General features: G+C 41.0%; 1 protein-coding gene across 3 annotated transcripts in view; it reads right to left on the bottom strand.

The window, feature by feature from the left end:
- FNBP1L (formin binding protein 1 like) overlaps positions 1-18,725 on the bottom strand; it is a 113,462-nt gene extending 94,737 nt beyond the window's left edge. For all 3 annotated transcript variants that reach the window (XM_012176510.4, XM_012176492.4, XM_004002206.5), the window contains exon 1: positions 18,549-18,725. In XM_012176510.4, coding sequence (XP_012031900.1) covers positions 18,549-18,572 — 24 coding nt within the window. In that variant the 5' untranslated portion in view covers positions 18,573-18,725. The remainder of the gene's footprint in view (positions 1-18,548) is intronic.
- Positions 18,726-19,619: the final 894 nt, after the last annotated feature.

The following is a 19,619-nucleotide window of genomic DNA, read 5'->3' as shown; positions in this document are numbered from 1 at the left end:
AGTCGCTCAGTTGTGTCCGACTCCTTGCGACCCCATGAATCGCAGCACGCCAGTCCACGAGAAGCACTACAAAAAGGGGAAGGGAGCTTTGGAATTACACAAACCCTTAGCTTTGCATGACAAAGGTTAACCTTTCTTATACTAGTTTAAACTTCTATAAAATGAAAATACTACCACTTACTTCACTGAGCTGGCATGAAAATAAAAGAATATCAGAATGCCTGGCACACAGACATGTTCCAAATTTTAAGGTCCTCTCTCCCAAGGTCAACTCTTAAAAAGTCATTTGGCCAGAATTACACAAAATGGCTTAAAATCTCTTACTAATTTATTACTTAACACTTTCCTTTAAAATGACTTGTGAAAATAATAGAGCAAGATAAAATAATTTTAAGAGATGAAAAAAATGAAGACAAGATAACAGGAATGAATTTGTAAACAGAATGCAAACAAAACACTCTACATATTTGCTAACAATAAACCAGAAATCTGACGGTCAGTTTTCTAGCCGTAAGTTCAAAGTGGGAAATGTGAAAGTCATAGGAAAAAGTTTCTATACAATAAAAAACTTGAGAGAAATTTCTCCCATTAAGCCTCATTAAGGATGCACTATAAAGTAGTGGGCAATATTGTAAAAGTCCTTATGGTAAACTGCCAAATTACTGAAAGTGAAAGTCGGTCAGTCATATCTGACTCTTTGCGACCCCATGGACAGTCCATGGAATTCTCCAGACCAGAACACTGGAGTGGGTAGGCTTTCCCTTCTCCAGCAGAACTTCCCAACCCAGGGATCAAACCCAGGTCTCCTGCATTGTAGGTGGATTCTTTACCAGCTGACCCACCAGGGAAGCTCAAGAATTCTAGAGTGTGTAGCCTATCCCTTCTCTAGCAGATCTTCCCAACCCAGGAATCAAACTGGGGTCGCCTGCACTGCAGGCGGATTCTTTAAAAACTGAGCTATCAGGGAAGCCCAAATTTTTGAAAGCAAATTATTAGGACCTACAAAAAATAACCTCTCTGCATATACACTGATGGCTGGCTTCTCAACAAAGCAATTTGATAAAGACAGTGAGTATAGCATTGATGGTAAAGAATGAAGATTGTAAATACAAATTCCAGAATTCATATCCTAGTTCTGCCATTTACTATAAAGTGGTTTTATTTTTTTATTGGAATTTTTATTAAATTGTATTAAATCAATAAAGTAAAAGAAAATTGTCATATTTAAACATAGAGTTTTCCCATATGGAAACACTGTTTCTTCTATTTATTTTGAACTTTTTTTTTAAATTTAGATTTATTTAATTGGAGGCTAATTACTTTACAATGTTGTATTGGATTTGCCATACATCAACATGAATCTACCACAGGTATACACATGTTCTCCATCCTGAACCCCCTCCCACCTCCCTCCCCATACCATCCCTCTGGGTCATCCCAGTGCAACAGCCCCAAGCATCCTGTATCCTGCATCGAACATAGACTGGCAATTTGTTTCTTATATGATATTATACATGTTTCAATGCCATTCTCCCAAATCATCCTACCCTCTTCCTCTCCCACAGAGTCCAAAAGACTGTTCTATACATCTGTGTCTCTTTTGCTGTCTCGCATACAGGGTTATCATTACCATCTTTCTAAATTCCATATATATGCAATAGTATACTGTATTGGTGTTTTTCTTTCTGGCTTACTTCACTCTGTATAATCGGCTCCAGTTTCATCCACCTCACTAGAACTGATTAAATGTATTCTTTTTAATGGTTGAGTAATACTCCATTGTGTATATGTACCACAGCTTTCTTATCCATTTGTCTGCTAATGGACATCTAGGTTGCTTCCACGTCCTGGCTATTATAAACAGTGCTGCGATGAACACTGGGGTACACGTGTCTCTTTCAATTCTGGTTTCCTTGGTGTGTATGCCCAGCAGTGGGACTGCTGGGTCATAAGGCAGTTCTAGTTCCAGTTTTTTAAGAGATATCCACACTGTTCTCCATAGTGGCTGTACTAGTTTGCATTCCCATCAACAGTGTAAGAGGGTTCCCTTTTCTCCACACCCTCTCCAGAATTTATTGTTGTAGACTTTTGGATCGCAGCCATTCTGACTGGTGTGAAATGGTACCTCATTGTGGTCTTGATTTGCATTTCTCTGATAATGAGTGATGTTGAGCATCTTTTCATGTGTTTGTTAGCCATCCGTATGTCTTCTTTGGAGAAATGTCTGTTTAATTCTTTGGCTGATTTTTTGATTGGGTCATTTATTTTTCTGGAATTGAGCTGCAGGAGTTGCTTGTATATTTTTGAGATTAGCTGTTTGTCAGTGGCTTCATTTGCTATTATTTTCTCCCATTCTGAAGGCTGTCTTTTCACCTTGCTTACAGTTTCCTTTGTTGTGCAGAAGCTTTTCATTTTAATTAGATCCCATTTGTTTATTCTTGCTTTTATTTCCAATATTCTGGAAGGTGGGTCATAGAGGATCCTGCTGTGATTTATGTCAGAGAGTGTTTTCCCTATGTTTTCCTCTAGGATTTTTATAGTTTCTAGTCTTATGTTTAGATCTTTAATCCATTTTGAGTTTATTTTTGTGTATGGTGTTAGAAAGTGATCTAGTTTCATTCTTTTACAAGTGGTTGACCACTTTTCCCAGCACCACTTGTTACAGAGATTGTCTTTTCTCCATTGTATATTCTTGCCTCCTTTGTCAAAGATAAGTTGTCCATAGGTGTGTGGATTTATCTCTGGGCTTTCTATTTTGTTCCACTGATCTATATTTCTGTCTTTGTGCCAGTACCATACTGTCTTAAGACTGTGGCTTTGTAGTAGAGCCTGAAGTCAGACAGGTTGATTCCTCCAGTTCCATTCTTCTCAAGATTGCTTTGGCTATTTGAGGGTTTTTGTATTTCCATACAAATTGTGAAATTATTTGTTCTAGCTCTGTGAAAATACCGTTGGTAGCTTTATAGGAATTGCACTGAATCTATAGATTGCTTTGGGTAATATACTCATTTTCATTATATTGATTCTTCCAATCCATGAACATGGTATATTTCTCCATCTATTAGTGTCCTCTTTGAATTCTTTCACCAGTGTTTTATAGTTTTCCATATATAGGTCTTTAGTTTCTTCAGGTAGATATATTCCTAAGTATTTTATTCTTTGGACAGAACACCTTAACCTCTGAGTCCCCAAGAGATACACTGCCTCAAATATATGAAAAAAAGAAAAGAAAGTGAAGTCGCTCAGTCATGTCTGACTCTTTGTAATTTCATGGACTATAGCCCACCAGGCTCCTCCATCCATGGAATTTTCTAGGCAGAGCACTGGAGTGGGTTGCCATTTCCTTCTCCAGAGGATCTTCCCAATGCAGGGATCGAACCCAGGTCTCCCACATTGCAGGCAGACACTTTACCGTCTGAGCCACCGAGGAACAGTATCTTCCCAGCATCACAACAAAATTCTTTTCTCAATATAGTACTAATGCCATCAATACTGGGTTTTGTTTATATTTTTACTAATACTACCATAGCAAACTAAAATGAATATTAAATTTAAAATTTAACTGAGTTTAACAGACATTTCTCTAAAAATATACAAATGCACAATAAGCACATGAAAAGTTCCTTGATACCATGCCATAAGGTAAAGACAAAACCACAATGAGATACCACTTCATATCCAAAATCAAAAGGTCAGCTGGTAAGTTTTGGCAAGGATAAGGATATGAAGAATACAGCTTGTGGGAACGTAAAATACAAAACAGTCTGAGATGCCTCAAACAGTTAAACACAGTTACCATATAACCCAGAGATTCCACTCTTAAGTATATGCCCAAGAGAAAGTATACATCCACACAAAAACTTAGCCACAAATTTCAAAGCAGCAGTATTCACAATAGCCAAAAACAGAACCAACCCAAATATCCATTAACTGAAGAATGGGTAAATAAAATGTGGTATATGCATCAAATGGAATAGTATTTAGTAATAAAAAAAATAATGAATTACTGATTTGTGTTATACTGATTTGTGTTATAAACACTGATGAACCTTGAAAATATTCTTATTGAAAAATGTCTGTCACAAATGACCATAAATTGTATGATTCCATTTATAAATATTATGAACATATTAAATGTCAAGAATAAGCAAATTTTTAGAGAAAGAAAGTGTATTAGTGGTTTCCTAAAGCTGGTGATAGGGGAGAGGGAGATACAGAGAGTGATTCCTAAAGGGTACTGACTTTCTTCTTAGAGCAACTGAGAAGTCACAGAAGAAAAGATCAGTGGTCACCAGTTAGGGAGGAAGAAATATGAAGAACAGCACAGATGATTTTTAGGGCAGTGATATTACTCTGCATATAATAATGTTGGCTACATATTACACATTTTCCTAAACCCACAGAATGCACAACACCAAGTGTGAACCCTAATGTAAACTATGAACTTTGGGTATTAATGATATGTCAGTGTAGGTTCATCAGTTTTAACAAATGTACCACTCGTATGGAAGATGTTGAAAATGGGGGAGGCTAGGCATATGTAGGGGTAGGTAGCATATGGGAGCTCTCTCAATTTGGCTGTGAGCCTAAAACTGCTCTTTAAAAAGTCGTCTATTAAAAAAATCAGTGGTTGGGATAGGGAAGGATGAACAGGTACAGCACAAGGGGTGGGAGCTGGAGAGGTTTGTCGTGTCACTGGCAAGGGGATGAAGAAATTACTTTTTACTGTAGTAAAATACTCAAAACTTATCACCTTAAATTAGCATCTTAAAAATATACAATTCAGTGATATTAAGTACATTTATACTGTTGTACAACCATCACCAGAATTCTCATCTTCAAAACTGAAACTCTACACCCATTAAACAGCAACCACCATTCTACTTTTTCTCTATAAATTTGACTAGGAACCTCAAATATATGGAATCATATAGTATTTGTCTTTTTATGACTGGTTTACTTCACTTGGATTTCCAACTGAGCCCACACAAATATTTCACTGATAGCATAACATGTTCAAGGTTAATCAATGTTTTGTAGCTATGTCAGCATTACCTTCTTTTTCGAGGCTTAATAATATTTCATTGTATGTATACCCCATTTTGCTTTTACATTCATCTGCTGATGAATACTTGGGTTCCTTCTACCTCCTGGCTACTGTGAACAGATATATGCATATCTCTTCAAGATCCTGCTTTCAATTCTTTTGGGTATATATCCAAAAACGGAATTGCTGAATTATATGGTAATTCTATGCTTAATTTCTGAGGAACTGCCATACAGTTTTTCACAGTGGCTGCACCATTTTACATTCCTACCAACAGAGCACAAGGGTTCTAATTTTTTCACATCCTCACCAACACTTATTATTTTGTTGTTTTAATAGCAGCCTTCTTCATAGGAATGAAATGGTTCATGCAGAAGAATTCCAAATAAATTACGTAGACACTCCACCCTAAAAAGGGGGAGCCTAACTTCTCTCTAAGGGTGGGCTACCCTTATGGCAGAAAGAGGAACTAAAAAGCCTCTTGATAAAAGTGAAAGAGGAGAGTGAAAAAGTTGGCTTAAAGCTCAACATTCAGAAAACAAAGATCATGGCATCCGGTCCCATCACTTCATGGCAAATAGATGCGGAAATAGTGGAAATAGTGTCAGGCTTTAATTTGGGGGGCTCCAAAATTACTGCAGATGGTGACTGAAGCCATGAAATTAAAAGACGCTTACTACTTGGAAGGAAAGGTATGACCAACCTAGACAGCATATTGAAAAGTAGAGACATTACTTTGCCAACAAAGGTCCGTCTAGTCAAGGATATGGTTTTTCCAGTAGTCATGTATGGATGTGAGAATTGAACTATAAAGAAAGCTAAGTGCTGAAGAATTGATGCTTTTGAACTGTGGTGTTGGAGAAGACTCTTGAGAGTCCCTTGGACTGCAAGGAGATCCAACCAGTCCATCCTAAAGGAGAGTGGTCCTGGGTGTTCTTTGGAAGGACTGATGCTAAAGCTGAAACTCCTACTTTGGCCACCTCGTGCGAAGAGTTGACTCACTGGAAAAGATCCTCATGCTGAGAGGGATTGAGGTCAGGAGGAGAAGGGGACGACAGAGGATGTGATGGCTGGATGGCATCACCGACTCAATGGACCTGAGTTTGGGTGAACTCCGGGAGTTGGTGATGGACAGGAAGGCCTGGCGTCCTGCAATTCGCAAAGAGTCAGACACAACTGAGCGACTGAACTGATCCATAGTGACTTGCTTTCAAGGAGTACAACAAGGAAGGTGGGAGGCATCACTTTACAGTGGAGAAACCTGACAAACACTGCTTCAGCCAGGTGACTGAGATCAATATCAACAATGATGAATCTTGTTGATAATATATACCCTTTCATCCTATGAAAATGGCACATGATCATCCTCCCCAAAACCAGTAATCCCAGTCTGACCATTACTAAAAAAGCAAATTCCCAAAGAAAGGCGTCCTACAATTTTACCTGACTAAAATGGTAGCTCAGATGGTAAAGAAGCTGCCTGCAATGCAGGAGACTCCACCCAGATTCCTGGATGCCCTGGAGAAGAGAATGGCAACTCCCTCCAAAGAGGAGTCTGTCAGGCTACAAATCATAGGGTCCCAAAGATTCAGACTCAGCTGACAACTTTCACTTTCAGTACTCCTCTAAACTCTCAAGCGGACCAAAAACAGGGAAGTCCAAGAAAATGTCACAGACAAGAAATGCCTAAGGAGACATGCCAACTAAATGGAACGTGGACCAGAAAAATAAAGTAGGTAAAAACTAAAGAAGGAAGAAGATTCCTGGGTGGAGAAGATGCCCTGGAGAAGGAAATGGGAACCCACTCCAGTACTCTTGCCTGGAGAATCCCATGGACGCAGGAGCCTGGTAGGCTGCAGTCCATGGGGTCGCTAAGGGTTGGACACGACTGAGGTGACTTCACTTTCACTAACTAAAGAAATTTGAATAAACTAAGCACTTTAGTTAATAATAATGCATCAATATTGGTTCATTAACTGTAACAAATGTACCATTCTAATACATGAATTTCAAGAAAAAAAATTTTTTAAGTAAGTGCCACTAACCCCACTGGCTGATGGCCTCTTACTCTCTGCAAACAATTTTATAGTTTGGCATTATATCCAGGTGACCAAGAGACCTGGGAAATTACCAGATATCTTCACTATTTCCAAGATCCAGGAAAACTTTTCACTCACAAATAAACTTAGAGACTCCTACTTCAGCACCCTTTCTTCAGTCCCTCAGTGCCTTTACCCAGTCTGAGGACAGGTCATTTCATTATGCCCTGCCCATCGATTGTGGATACTTGCTCAAAACATTCACCTGTTCTAGCAAGTGATGTCAGCATGGCACAGTGTGCCAATCAAGAAGCAGCCACTAGACTGCAATGAAGACATTTAAGTCCTTCACCCACCACGTCTCTTAAAATGATGGTGTGCTGTGTTAGACCCCTTAAGAATTCACCTCTAAAATATCTGTTGTCACTTACACAGCTGCCTTTTATTAACTCCCATGCTATTATTCAACTATGTATCTACAAATATATATACATAGCTGGATATAGATGTGTATCTATGAAGCCATCATTAACTCCTTGGGGACAGAGACTATCAATTCTGTGTTTTGGGTTGCCTTATACTCTTTCTTTCTAACAGAATCCTAATTTTGTCCAGGTGGAAATTTACCCAGCTTTGGACAGTGAAACCTAAGGGGAAGTTTGCTGTAGGGTTTCTGAAAGTATTTGCCTTCCTGATAAACAGGCAGACATAGCTGATGTTCCTGTTTCTTTTTTCTATTTTTCCTTTTTTTTCTTTTGGTCTTAATAGCAGACATGATGGTTGGAGCTACAACCAGTACATTGCAATCCTGAGGAAAAGTCCAAAGCAGCTGCACAGATGCTGATAGTGCTAAGTTTATAAACCCAGGCCAGTGACTGCCTATCTCCAAATTTCTTGTCATATAAGACAAACTATTTAAGCACCTACCAGTAAAAAAAGGAATTAAATCAAGCTGTGGCTCCCAACACCATCAACAGCAATGACAAATATGACATCAAAAGAAAGACTATAGTTAACCTCCTGCACTGTCACAATAGGACTGGAAAAGAGACAGAGGATCTGAACAAGCCCAAGGTAAACTATAAAACAAAATCCCTTAAAAGACTTTTAACAGCCCAAACCCTAAACTTAGGGCATTATCAGAGCTCAGTATGTCCCAATCTTAACAGACATCTTTCCAGGGTCCTAAGATCACAAAATACGTAACTCTGTTCAAGAAACCCTGGCTTTCATGGTGGTCCACTGGTTAAGAACCCGCCTTGCAATGCAGGGGACACCAGTTAGATCTCTGATCCAATAAGATCCCACACACCACAGGGCAACTATGCCCATGTGCCACAACTACTGAGTCTGTGCTTTGAAGCCAGCAACTGCAACTATCGAGCCCACATGCCACGGCTACCGACGGCCACATGCCCTAGAGCCCATACTCTGCAAAAAGAGAAGCCACCACAATAAGAAGCCGACACACTCCAACTAGAGAGTAGCCCCTGCTCTCTGCAACTAGAGAAAGCCCGCAGGTAGCAACCAAAAAAAGGGGAAAAAAGCAATATGGAAGCTTTGGATATTGTGCAAGGATAATAAAACTAAACACAATAGAACAAAAACCTATTTTTAATTACACAAAAAACTAAGTTAAGATATTGCGCCAAGATGCAAGGAGAAGATGCTATTTTAAAAGTACATTTAGGGGAGCCCCCTGGTCGGCTAGCGGTTAGGATTTGGTGCTTTCACTACCATGGCCTAAGTTCAAACCCTGATTTGGAACCTAAAATCCCACAAGCTGCACAGTGTGGCAAAAAAAAAAAAAAATTCAGAAAACAAGCAAAAAACAAACAAAAAGTAGCTCTTAGAAATTAAAAACATAAGAGCAAAATTAAAAACTCAACCTAAGAATTTCCAGTTTCCCATAGTGGCAGGCTTGGTTATTTGAAGCATCTACTACTCTGATGCTGGGAGGGATTGGAGGCAGGAGGAGAAGGGGACGACAGAGGATGAGATGGCTAGATGGCATCACTGACTCGATGGACATGAGTCTGAGTGAACTCCGGGAGTTGGTGATGGACAGGGAGGCCTGGCGTGCTGCGATTCACGGGGTCACAAAGAGTCGGACACGACTACTCGACTAAACTGAACTGAACATTACAAGAGATATGGAGACGAAAACCAAAATCCAACAGCAACACAAAGGAATTTCAAGCCCTGAACTTGGTTTAAGGTGGTCCCAGAGTATTAAAAAGCAGAGACATTACTTTCCAACAAAGGTCCCTATAGTCAAAGCTATGGTTTTTCCAGTAGTAATGTATGGATGTGAGAGGTGGACCATCAAGAAGGCTAAAGTGAAGTGAAGTCGCTCAGTCGTGTCCGACTCTTTGCGACCCCATGGACTGTAGCCTACCAGGCTTCTCTGTCCATGGGATTTTCCTGGCAACAGTACTGGAGTGGGTTGCCATTTCCTTCTCCAGGGGATCTTCCCTACCCAGGGATCGAACCCAGGTCTCCCGCATTGCAAGCAGACGCTTTACCCTCTGAGCCACCAGGGAAGACATTCAAGAAGGCTGAGTGCCAAAGAATTGATGCTGTTGAACTGTGATGTTGGAGAAGACTCTTGAAAGTCCCTTGAACTGCAAGATCAAACCAGTCAATCCTAAATGAAACCAACTCTTACTTATTTACTGGAAGGACTGATGCTGAAACTGAAGCTCCAATACTTTGGCCAGCTGATGAGAAGAGCCGACTCATTAGAAAAGACCCTGATGCTGGGAAAGACTGAAGGCAGGAGAAGGGGATGACAGAGGACCAGGTGGTTGGATGGCATTTCTGATTCAATGGACATGAGTCTGAGCAAGCTATAGGAGACGGTGAAGGACAGGGAAGCCTGGCGTGCTACAGTCCATGGGGTCGCAAACAGTTGGATATGAACGAGCGACTGAACAACAAAAGACTAGGAGTGACCCCAGGCACAGGCCAGAAGAAAATACAAAGCTTATACATACAATGGGACACTACAAACTAATCAGAAAAGGATGATTCTCACAGAGTCCATGTTAAATGGAAGAAGTCAGATGGAAAACAGTACATATATCATTTTTGTGAGGTTAAAAAAATCTACAAAACTAATCAATGGCAATGCAAGTCAGAATAATGACTGCCTTTGGGGGATATTTAGTGGGGATGGCTTAAGTGAGACTTCTGTATCTTGCTGTTGGTGGGAGTGACATGAAAGAGTGCATTCATTCTGTTTTTTTAAATCTTAAGATACATGTAAAAACTGTATACTTTATGAATGTTATATTGTAATGAAGTGTTTAAATGAAAATGAAATAAAATTTCTGTATTAAAAAATGTTAACAAATATTCATTGTATTCAGTCTTTTCAAATAGTAACGGAGAAGGCAATGGCAACCCACCCCAGTACTCTTGCCTGGAAAATCCCATGGATGGAGGAGCCTGGTAGGCTACAGTCCATGGGGTTGCCAAGAGTCAGACACAACTGAGCAACTTCACTTTCACTTTTCACTTCCATGCACTGGAGAAGGAAATGGCAACCCACTCCAGTGTTCTTGCCTGGAGAATCCCAGGGACAGGGGAGCCTGGTGGGCTGCCGTCTATGGGGTCACACAGAGTCGGACACGACTGAAGCAACTTAGCAGCAGCAGCAGCAAATAGTAAAGAACATTACTAGTAAATGTTAATAGTAAAGAATGTTGGTCCAAGTCAACATCTAACATCTTAGATGGTCTAAGTCCAAAAAATTATTCAAAAGCAATGGTTTCTTTATTTAAAAGCTACTTACCATAGCAGTTTCAATGATTTTTATTTTTATTATTTATAATGGAAAAAAATCGCAACTAGTCACCATTAACATTTTTTTTCAAAATCTATCAGAATCACCTTATAATTTCTGTACTCTGAAAATCAATCTTTTATGTTTTCCTAATTCATTTACCTCTCAGACCACTTACATTCACATTATTCATACATAATGACCCATTAATAGTCAAAGCATATAACAGACATTGTTCTCATTTTTAGAATCCAAAGGGCCATCAAATAGGCTATATATAAGATAATCATTTGCACTCAAATAATCAAGGAAATGAGAATTCAACACCTAACTAAACTGAGAAACTTCATATGAGAAAACAGAAGTAATTAAATTTCAAATTATAAAATGGGCCCCTAATATTAAACAAAAATGAGAAATATACATGTCAGGGGAAAAAAGCACTAAAATAACCTTCGTTTTGACATGATTTGATGATAGAGTTCTAGCAATTCACTAATTCTGTCATTCAACAAATATTTCAGTGCTTATTTCATACCTATTCCTTTTCTACAAATTCAGCAATACAGCAAGAATACAAAAGGAACAAACCAGATGACTTTTATGGTCCAGAAACAACAAAATAATGGTGTGCCAAAAATAGGAAAATCTGATTCCATACATTTTTATTTTCAACATGTAACAAATATATACTGCACATATATTACATATATTGCACATATTTCACAAGGTACTGTTAAAAGTCTGACTAGTTCTCTATCAAGAACTTATATGAACATTGCTAATATACGGAACAAATTTGTTTCCTATAAAACAAAAAATTTTATATAATATTTGCTACTAGTTTTTAATATACAGCAAATATGACTATGTTCCCCAAAAGAGGATTTTTTTGTTTTTTGCTAGTGAGACGCAAATGTTTAAAGCCGAAGATTATGAAATAAGGTACTATTTATGAGTGTACACAGAAGATGCTCCATTATTAGAAAGCATTATTGTTCTCTTGTCCTATTTTCTGCCTGCACACAGGGGCTGATAAGAAAAAATAGGCAGAACAGGCTTTTAAGTTTCCAGCCAAACCTATATTTTATAGATTGCGGGAAGATTAGAGTGCTTTTCTTTTTTTTTTTTTTTTAAAGATAAAAGGGAGGGGAGTGGAAATGAGTGGTTTAAGGAAGTAGAATGAAGAGGAGACTGGCTTACTCTCCAGCCCCCACCTTATTACTGTGAGGAGAGAATAGCAGCATAAATAAGTGTCTTGATTGACTGTCGCCCTCCTTAATGAGTAACGACAATAATACAATGTTGAACACAACAATTTCTACCCAAAAAAAGGTAATGTAAAACATATTTATACCATTACTATTTTCCAAAGACTTGAATATGCAAGAAATAAATATAAAGGGGTAGTCCCATAAGAAAGGTAATATCCAGAATGTATACTCTAGAGGGAGGGGGTTAGGAGGAACTGGTCAACAGAGGCTATTCTGAACAGTGATATTAATATACGGGAATATTCTAGAGTTAGGAAAGTAGTATCACCTCAAAATGACTCTAATTCATAAGTCTGACATTACAAGCCTTAATAAATCTTACCATACATCGCATTTCCCTGGTGGCTCAGACAGTAAAAATCCGCCTGCAATGCTGGAGACCTGGATTCAGTCCCTAGGCTGGAAAGATCCCCTGGAGGAGGGCACGGTAACCCACTCCAATATTCTTGCCTGGAGAATCCCTATGGACAGAGGAGCCTGGCGTGCTACAGTCCATGGGGTCGCAAAGAGTCGGACACAACTGAGCAACTAAGCACACACATCACAAAGTGTTTCCCCATAACAGACACTCAATAATTATTTCATTTTTTAAACCAAATTTCTACAGTACTTTCATGACCTTTGAAAAAACAAAGCCGCTCACAAGATTAGGACTTTTTTTTGTCAGCCTCCTCTAAATAAGTATATTCTAAAAAAAACCTTAAGCAAAACCAAGATTTGGTCTAAACACTATAGACTACAATGGGACCAAACTCCTTTGAGCTATAAAAATCTACATGTGGCCTACGATTTCATCAGCTATTTGGGTTTTTCTCCCTCTCTTCCAGTTTTTCTGTGATATAACTGACATGCATCACTATATAAGTTTAAGGTACAGCATAATGATTTGACTTACATACATCATAAAATGACTACCACAGTAAGTTCAATGAACATCATCCCATACAGATACAAAATTAAAGAACTAAAAAAATTTAACCCCTAGGATTTATGCTCTTGACAACCTTCCTATAGAACATTGTTGTTTAGTTGTTAAGTCGTGTCCGACTCTCTTGCAACCCCAAGGACTATAGCTCTCCAGGCATTTTTGTCCATGGGATTTCCCAGGCAAGAATATTGGAGTAGGTTGCCATTTCCTTCTCTGGGGGACCTTCCCAACCTAGGGACTGAACCCACGTTTCCTGCATTGGCAGGCAGATTCTTTACCACTGAGCCACTAGAGATACCTTCATATATAATATACAATACTGTTAATTTTATTTACCACATTGTACATTATATCCCTAGTACTTAAAACTAGTTTATACCTTTGGACTGTCTTCATCCAGTTTCCTTCCTCTCCTCCCCTACTCTCACCACAAAGCTCTCTGTGAGTTTGTTTTTCTAAGTTTAACTTATCTACAACACTATGTTAGTTCCTGTTATATAACATAGTGATTTCAGTATTTCTAAACATTTCAAAATGATCACCACAGCAAGTCGAGTTACCATTTCATTGGCTATTTTGGCAGTCACATCAGGTGAATTTACAAAAACTATGTTTAGAGGTCAGTTTTCTCCCAATCTGTTAAAACTATTAACCGAAATACTACAACTTGAGTTCATCATTTTGGCTTCAGATCATTTAGACCTTCTTCAATTGTTAATAACTAGACCACCTAACGGAGAAGGCAATGGCACCCCACTCCAGTACTCTTGCCTGGAAACTCCCATGGATGGAGGAGCCTGGTAGGCTGCAGTCCATGGGGTCGCTGAGAGTTGGACACGACTCAGTGACTTCACTTTCATGCATTGGAGAAGGAAATGGCAACCCACTCCAGTGTTCTTGCCTGGAGAATCCCAGGGACGGCGGAGCCTGGTGGGCTGCCGTCTATAGGGTCGCACAGAGTCTGACACGACTGAAGCGACTTAGCAGCAGCAGTAGCAACAGACCACCTAAATTTATCATCACCTACTAAGGCTTTCGGAACCATAAAAACTTCCTCAAGGATCCAATTGTTAATCAGTAATCAATACTCTGGGTAATGCAATGAACCATTAATTCAAGTGGGCAAACATGTATGATCACCAACAGTCACTGTATTAGTGAAAACAAAAACATTAACCCAGTCCCTACACTCAAGGGCTCAAAAGCTTAGTTTTACACGTTTACAATGTAAAGTGTTAATACAGAAGTGCTATCAAAGATAGGAAGTATTAAAGGGTAAAGACTAGAAGTGTAAAATAAAGAATTCACTGAATCTATCAACCAATGCACATTTTAAAATTTCTTCCAAAAAGATATCATGAGCTTTGTCATATGCACCTAGCTAGAAATATGATGAAAATAATGGCTTTCAAATTATACACTCTGAAAACTAAGGGCCAAAAATCATAGACCAGGAAACTAAGGCACAAGAAAGGTTTATGTATCCCTATAAATTAAGTCAGACATTTGAACCTACTTCCTAATTTCCAGACTAGTTCCCTCATTTCCCCAGTGAGGAGGGAGCAAATTTTTTAATAAATCAGGATATGAGCGTGACCTATGCAAACATTTTTTTCTATCTATATATACACTCACAATTCATACATAAACTGGTTTTTTTTTCTCGTTGACCTTTAACTTGCTCCTCAAAAGACTAAAAAGCTATCTCCTAATAAAAGATAGGACTTCTCCAATTTCTAATTTCCTTATTTGTAAAAAGGGCTAATAATTACAAAATCTATGCTTTGCAAAATTATTAATTCATATTTAGACTTCTCTATCTACCATTCTTCCTATGGTAATAAAGAAATCAACATAATAAACAATGCATCCTGAAGAAATGAATGTCACCTCTTTGAGTGATACCACCCAGAACACAGAACCCAGAACTGAGTCCCTAGCATATATTCACTACCTTACTTAAATGCCCGTTTGGAACACAAGAAATCTCCTAAAGCACAATTTATTACCAGTTAACGTATATCCCCAAACAAAAATCTGACACAACCAATTTAGCCTATTACTATTAGTTCTGTACCCCAGAGTCAGTATTAATGGTTTAATTTTATAACTTTATTCTCAAGTTTAACGTAAGACTTAAGATAGCAATAAACTCCAATGAATATTATAAGAAATAAGTTTGAGTGTATAACTGCTTTATCATATTTTCTTTTGTTAACAATATGTTCTCAGCGAGGTTTAACTTTGGGACAATAACGTGATCCTACAGATGCGGCTCAGACGGTAAAGCGTCTGTTTACAATGCGGGAGATCCGGGTTCGATCCCTGGCTCAGGAAGATCCTCTGCGGAAGGAAACGGCAATCCACTCCAGTACTATTGCCTGGAAAATCCCGTGGACAGAGGAGCCTGGTAGGCTACAGTCCATGGGGTCACAAAGAGTCGGACACGACTGAGCGACTTCACTTTCACAGATGAAAATAATAACTAGTTTCTACATTCAAATTTTCAATAGAATTTTCCCAGCCTCAAATTCCTCAATGGCAAGAGCAGGTGTTTGTTACAATCATATCGAACCACAATAACCTTATTCAAAACTGAGATTTGTAAAAATAAATAAATAAAAACAACAACAAGAAATCTACGCCTTGCCAATGCGGGACACAGGTTCAATCCCTGATTCGCCAAGATCACACATGCAGTAGAGCAACTAAGCCCATGCTCCATAACAGCCAGAGAAGAGCAATACTGAGCCCACCTGCCACAACTAAAACCATTTGTGCCTAATTCTGAGGTACTAGAGTCTGAGTCAATCTGGTGCATGCTTTGCCAAGCACACAGGACTGGCAGAGTAGGGATTAGGGTGCGGTTACTAGTGACAGAAGGAATCCAAATTTCTTTACCAGACTAGGAATTCAAGTACGAATGCTTCAAATAGCTTCTTTATCATCAAATCATTGTGAATATGGGTCAACCATGGAATTACATTCTTTTATCAATGTTTCCCTAACATTAATTTTGCTCGAATCTGGGGCTTCCCAGGTGAGTCACTGCTATAGAAACAGGTTCGATCCCTGGGTCGGAAGAAGCCCTGTAAAAGGAAATGGCAACCCACTCCAGTATTCTTGCTGGGAAATCCTATGGACAGAGGAGCCTGGCAGGCTACAGTCCGTAGGGTCGAAAAGATTCCTATGACTTCAACACGCACGCCAGAACTATTGAAGCCCACATGCCCTAGAACCAGAGCTCCACAAGTGAAGCCACTGCAAAGAGAAGCCCCTGCTCTTCGCAACTAGAAAGGGCAACACAGACCCGGCACAGCCAAACTTAAATAAATAAGTAACTGTAAAAACCCAGGAAATCTACTCAAATTTTTCTAAGGCCTCTTCTGGTGCAAACAGTTCTCTATACCAATTTCTACTTACTTAAGGTGTAAGCATCCCATTGATATTAGTTGATTCCACGTTATTTAATTGCTAATATTTCCCTCAAACCACTAAAAAACAAGTTAAAACCTGGAGATATATGAAATTTTAAGAGAAAAATTAATTTTTTTATCCCAAAAGGATACAAAATAATTTTTAGTTATAACAGAAATTCCCACCTCTTCTATGATTTACCTTTTTAAATTGCTGAAAAACTACTCAAACACTGAACGTAAATCACTGAATTAGGAGACAGGTAACTGCTTCTGACTGTATTATATTTTTAAATTAAAATATTCTTAAAGATCACATTTTAGTCTTCACTAAAATATTTTGTTTCTCCTTAAAATTGCTTTTCAACAGTGTTATACAAAGCACTTTTTTCCAGTCTAAATTAAGTTAAATCTAAACAATATTCCTCCACTGTTTTACGAGTTATACTTTTTAAAGTATTCTGCTTACATTCTTCCTTCCTCTGAAACGTGGATCATATAAGCATGTAAAAACAAAAATATTTTCTAATTATAAAATTGGAAAGTAAAACGGTCATCTCCTTTAATTAGGACAAACTATAATCAATTACAGAACGTCCTATGTCAATGGAAAAGATCAATAACGCCTGAGAATCTAACCGAGTAAAAAATTAAAGCTCACATAATTTACTACACAATCCTCCCCCAAACAGGTATAATTAAAGCTATCTAAGAACGTAAATGGAGGGGACTCCAGGGTATTTTCTCTTGGGCGGTGTGTTTACAGAATGGACAAACACTTGCCTAGAATGTTGCAGATTTCTGGGGTGAAGTTCATCAACTAGATGAACTCTAAAGTTCAATTCTAAGATTCCCAATCTGTGAGTAAAACGTGAAACATAAAAACACTGTGCCCTTCAATTAACCGATCTGCCTTCACTGCTACCCTAACTGGATGCATGGAGACAAAAAACTTCTTTCTCTTGCAGTGATTTCAGGAGATCCTGGTTAACAAAAGGCAAGGAAAACATGCACAGGTGGGATAAAAAGGCGGAATGGCTGAAATCAGGAGGATCTCGGGACAGCGCCCCCACGTTCTCCGTCCCTCCGCGGCACCTGAGAAATCACTGCCCGCCACACCTCCACCCTTCCCGTGTAGGCGTCACGAGCCAATTCTCTGACCTATTACAGTCCACCCTCACCTGGACCGACACTGGGCATTGTCTAGAACCTTCAGCGCCCAAGAAAGGCAAGTAGGAAAAAGAAAGAAAAGCGAGAGAAGGAGTGAGAATAAAGAACAACGAAAGGGAAGTAAAGCAATCGGGAAGCCGCACGATTTGGGGAAAACTGGCTTCCCCATCGATCACTCAATTTAATTCAGATCACAAAAGCCACCCCCCTGGCTCAAGATAGCAGCCAGACGTGGCCCAGCTAGAGTCCCCGAAGCCACTCCGGTCAGAGCAACGAGACACGGAGAGGGAAATGGGCGTGTGGGCTGGGCCTGGCTGGCCAGAGGCCGGACTCCGAACAAAGCCGCCCGGCTCCCCCTACCTGGGGCGACGGCGGCGGGCGGTGCCTCGCGGCTCCCCGCGTCGCCCCGGTCCGGAGACGCCCTCGCCCCAGGGACCCTCGCCCGGGCTCTGGGCCGCGGCGAGCCCCCTCCCCGCCCGCGAACAGCGCCCCTGTGGGACAATGGGCCCCCTCCCCCGCCTCTGGGAGGGGAGGTACAAAGGCAGAGAAGCGCGGCCCGGCACGGAGCCAGGCGTCCGGAAAGTAAAGGCGGAGGAGAAGAGAGAGAAACCCAGAGGATGGCGGCGGACGCGGCAACCGGCGGGCAGCTCCCCCGGCCGTCCAATTCGCTGCCCTCAGCCCCACCGCCGCGGCAGGGGCGGGAGCGCGGACCAGCAGCCTCTCAAGCCCTGCCTAGAAGGAAGAGGGGTTCGCACACAAAGAACAGCAGTACCCCCACCCTCTGCCGGCGCCGGGGACCGCCCGACGCGCTCCGGCCGCCGACGCCTGCTCAGCCCGAGTCCCTCCGGGGCCAGGGTCCGCGCGGGGCGCCCCTCTCCCCGACTCACCCACAGCTCCGTGCCCCAGCTCATGGTGGATCCTGAGGCGACTCGAACCGCCTGGCTGCCCCGCTGTCCGTCCGTCCGTCGGCTCTGCCGTCAGTCTGCCCGACCTCCCACTGGCGGGCTCGCGGCTCGGCTGCTCAGCCTCCAAAGGTGCCGCCACCGCCGGGTTCCCCAGTGAGTGAGAAAGACGCGACTGGAGGAGCCGCCGCCGACGCCGTGTCCCCGCCTCCCGAAGCCGGCTGGGAGGGGGCCAGGGCCGAGGGAAGGCGGGACGCGGAGAGGGGAGGGGGCGGGGCGCGATGCACCCTGGGATCTGGGCGGACCCGTGCTTGCCCGCCGAGGCGAGCAGGCTCCGCTCTTACTGGAGGGTCTACCACTCGCACAACTCTTCCTTCCCGCCCAGTCTCTGTTTCCCCTACCTCCGGGCTCGGACTGTCCCACCGCCGCCGGAGCCACTTGAATGTCTGTCTCCCAAAAGGAAAGGGAGAGAAGGAAAAGTCGCCCACCGCCCTTCTCTGCCCCGTGTCACCTTAAATGAGGCGGCTCTTTACTGCCACTTGGCTCCTCCGCTTGGGAGAAACCCAGACAAGGAAACCTCATCCAAATCCTTGGGTTTAGATTGTGGAGAGTTGTATTTTATTTATAAGGAAAAAAAGTCTTAATGGTTAAGGTGATCTTGGGAATCACTAAAACGTGCAGAACGTCAAATATAAATGCAAACTGCCTCTGATTCTGTTTTTAATAAAATATTAAAGTTCTGCCAGGAAATCATAAAAAGAAGTAGATCTTTCAGCATTCATTTGGGATTGTGGTGATGACAGGGGTCTTCCCTGGTAGCTTGGTTAGTAAAGAATCCGCCTGCAATGCAGGAGACCCGGGACAGGAGATGGAAGATAATGGAAAATGTGACCTGAGGTGTGTCTCCTGCAGGAAAAGAGAACTGAGCTTGCCCCTTTTCTGGAATGGGTACCTCGCGCATGGGGGGTTGGATGGGAGGCAGATTCCTAACCGGTAGCTCAAAGAACATATTCCGAACTTCGGATATCTTTCACTCAGAATATCGCAACCTTGGAT

The sequence above is a fragment of the Ovis aries genome, chromosome 1 (genome assembly GCF_016772045.2).
Source record: "Ovis aries strain OAR_USU_Benz2616 breed Rambouillet chromosome 1, ARS-UI_Ramb_v3.0, whole genome shotgun sequence".
Lineage (NCBI taxonomy): Eukaryota > Metazoa > Chordata > Mammalia > Artiodactyla > Bovidae > Ovis > Ovis aries.
Note: the sequence above shows the minus strand (reverse complement) of the source record. Positions and strands in the feature narration are given on the sequence as shown.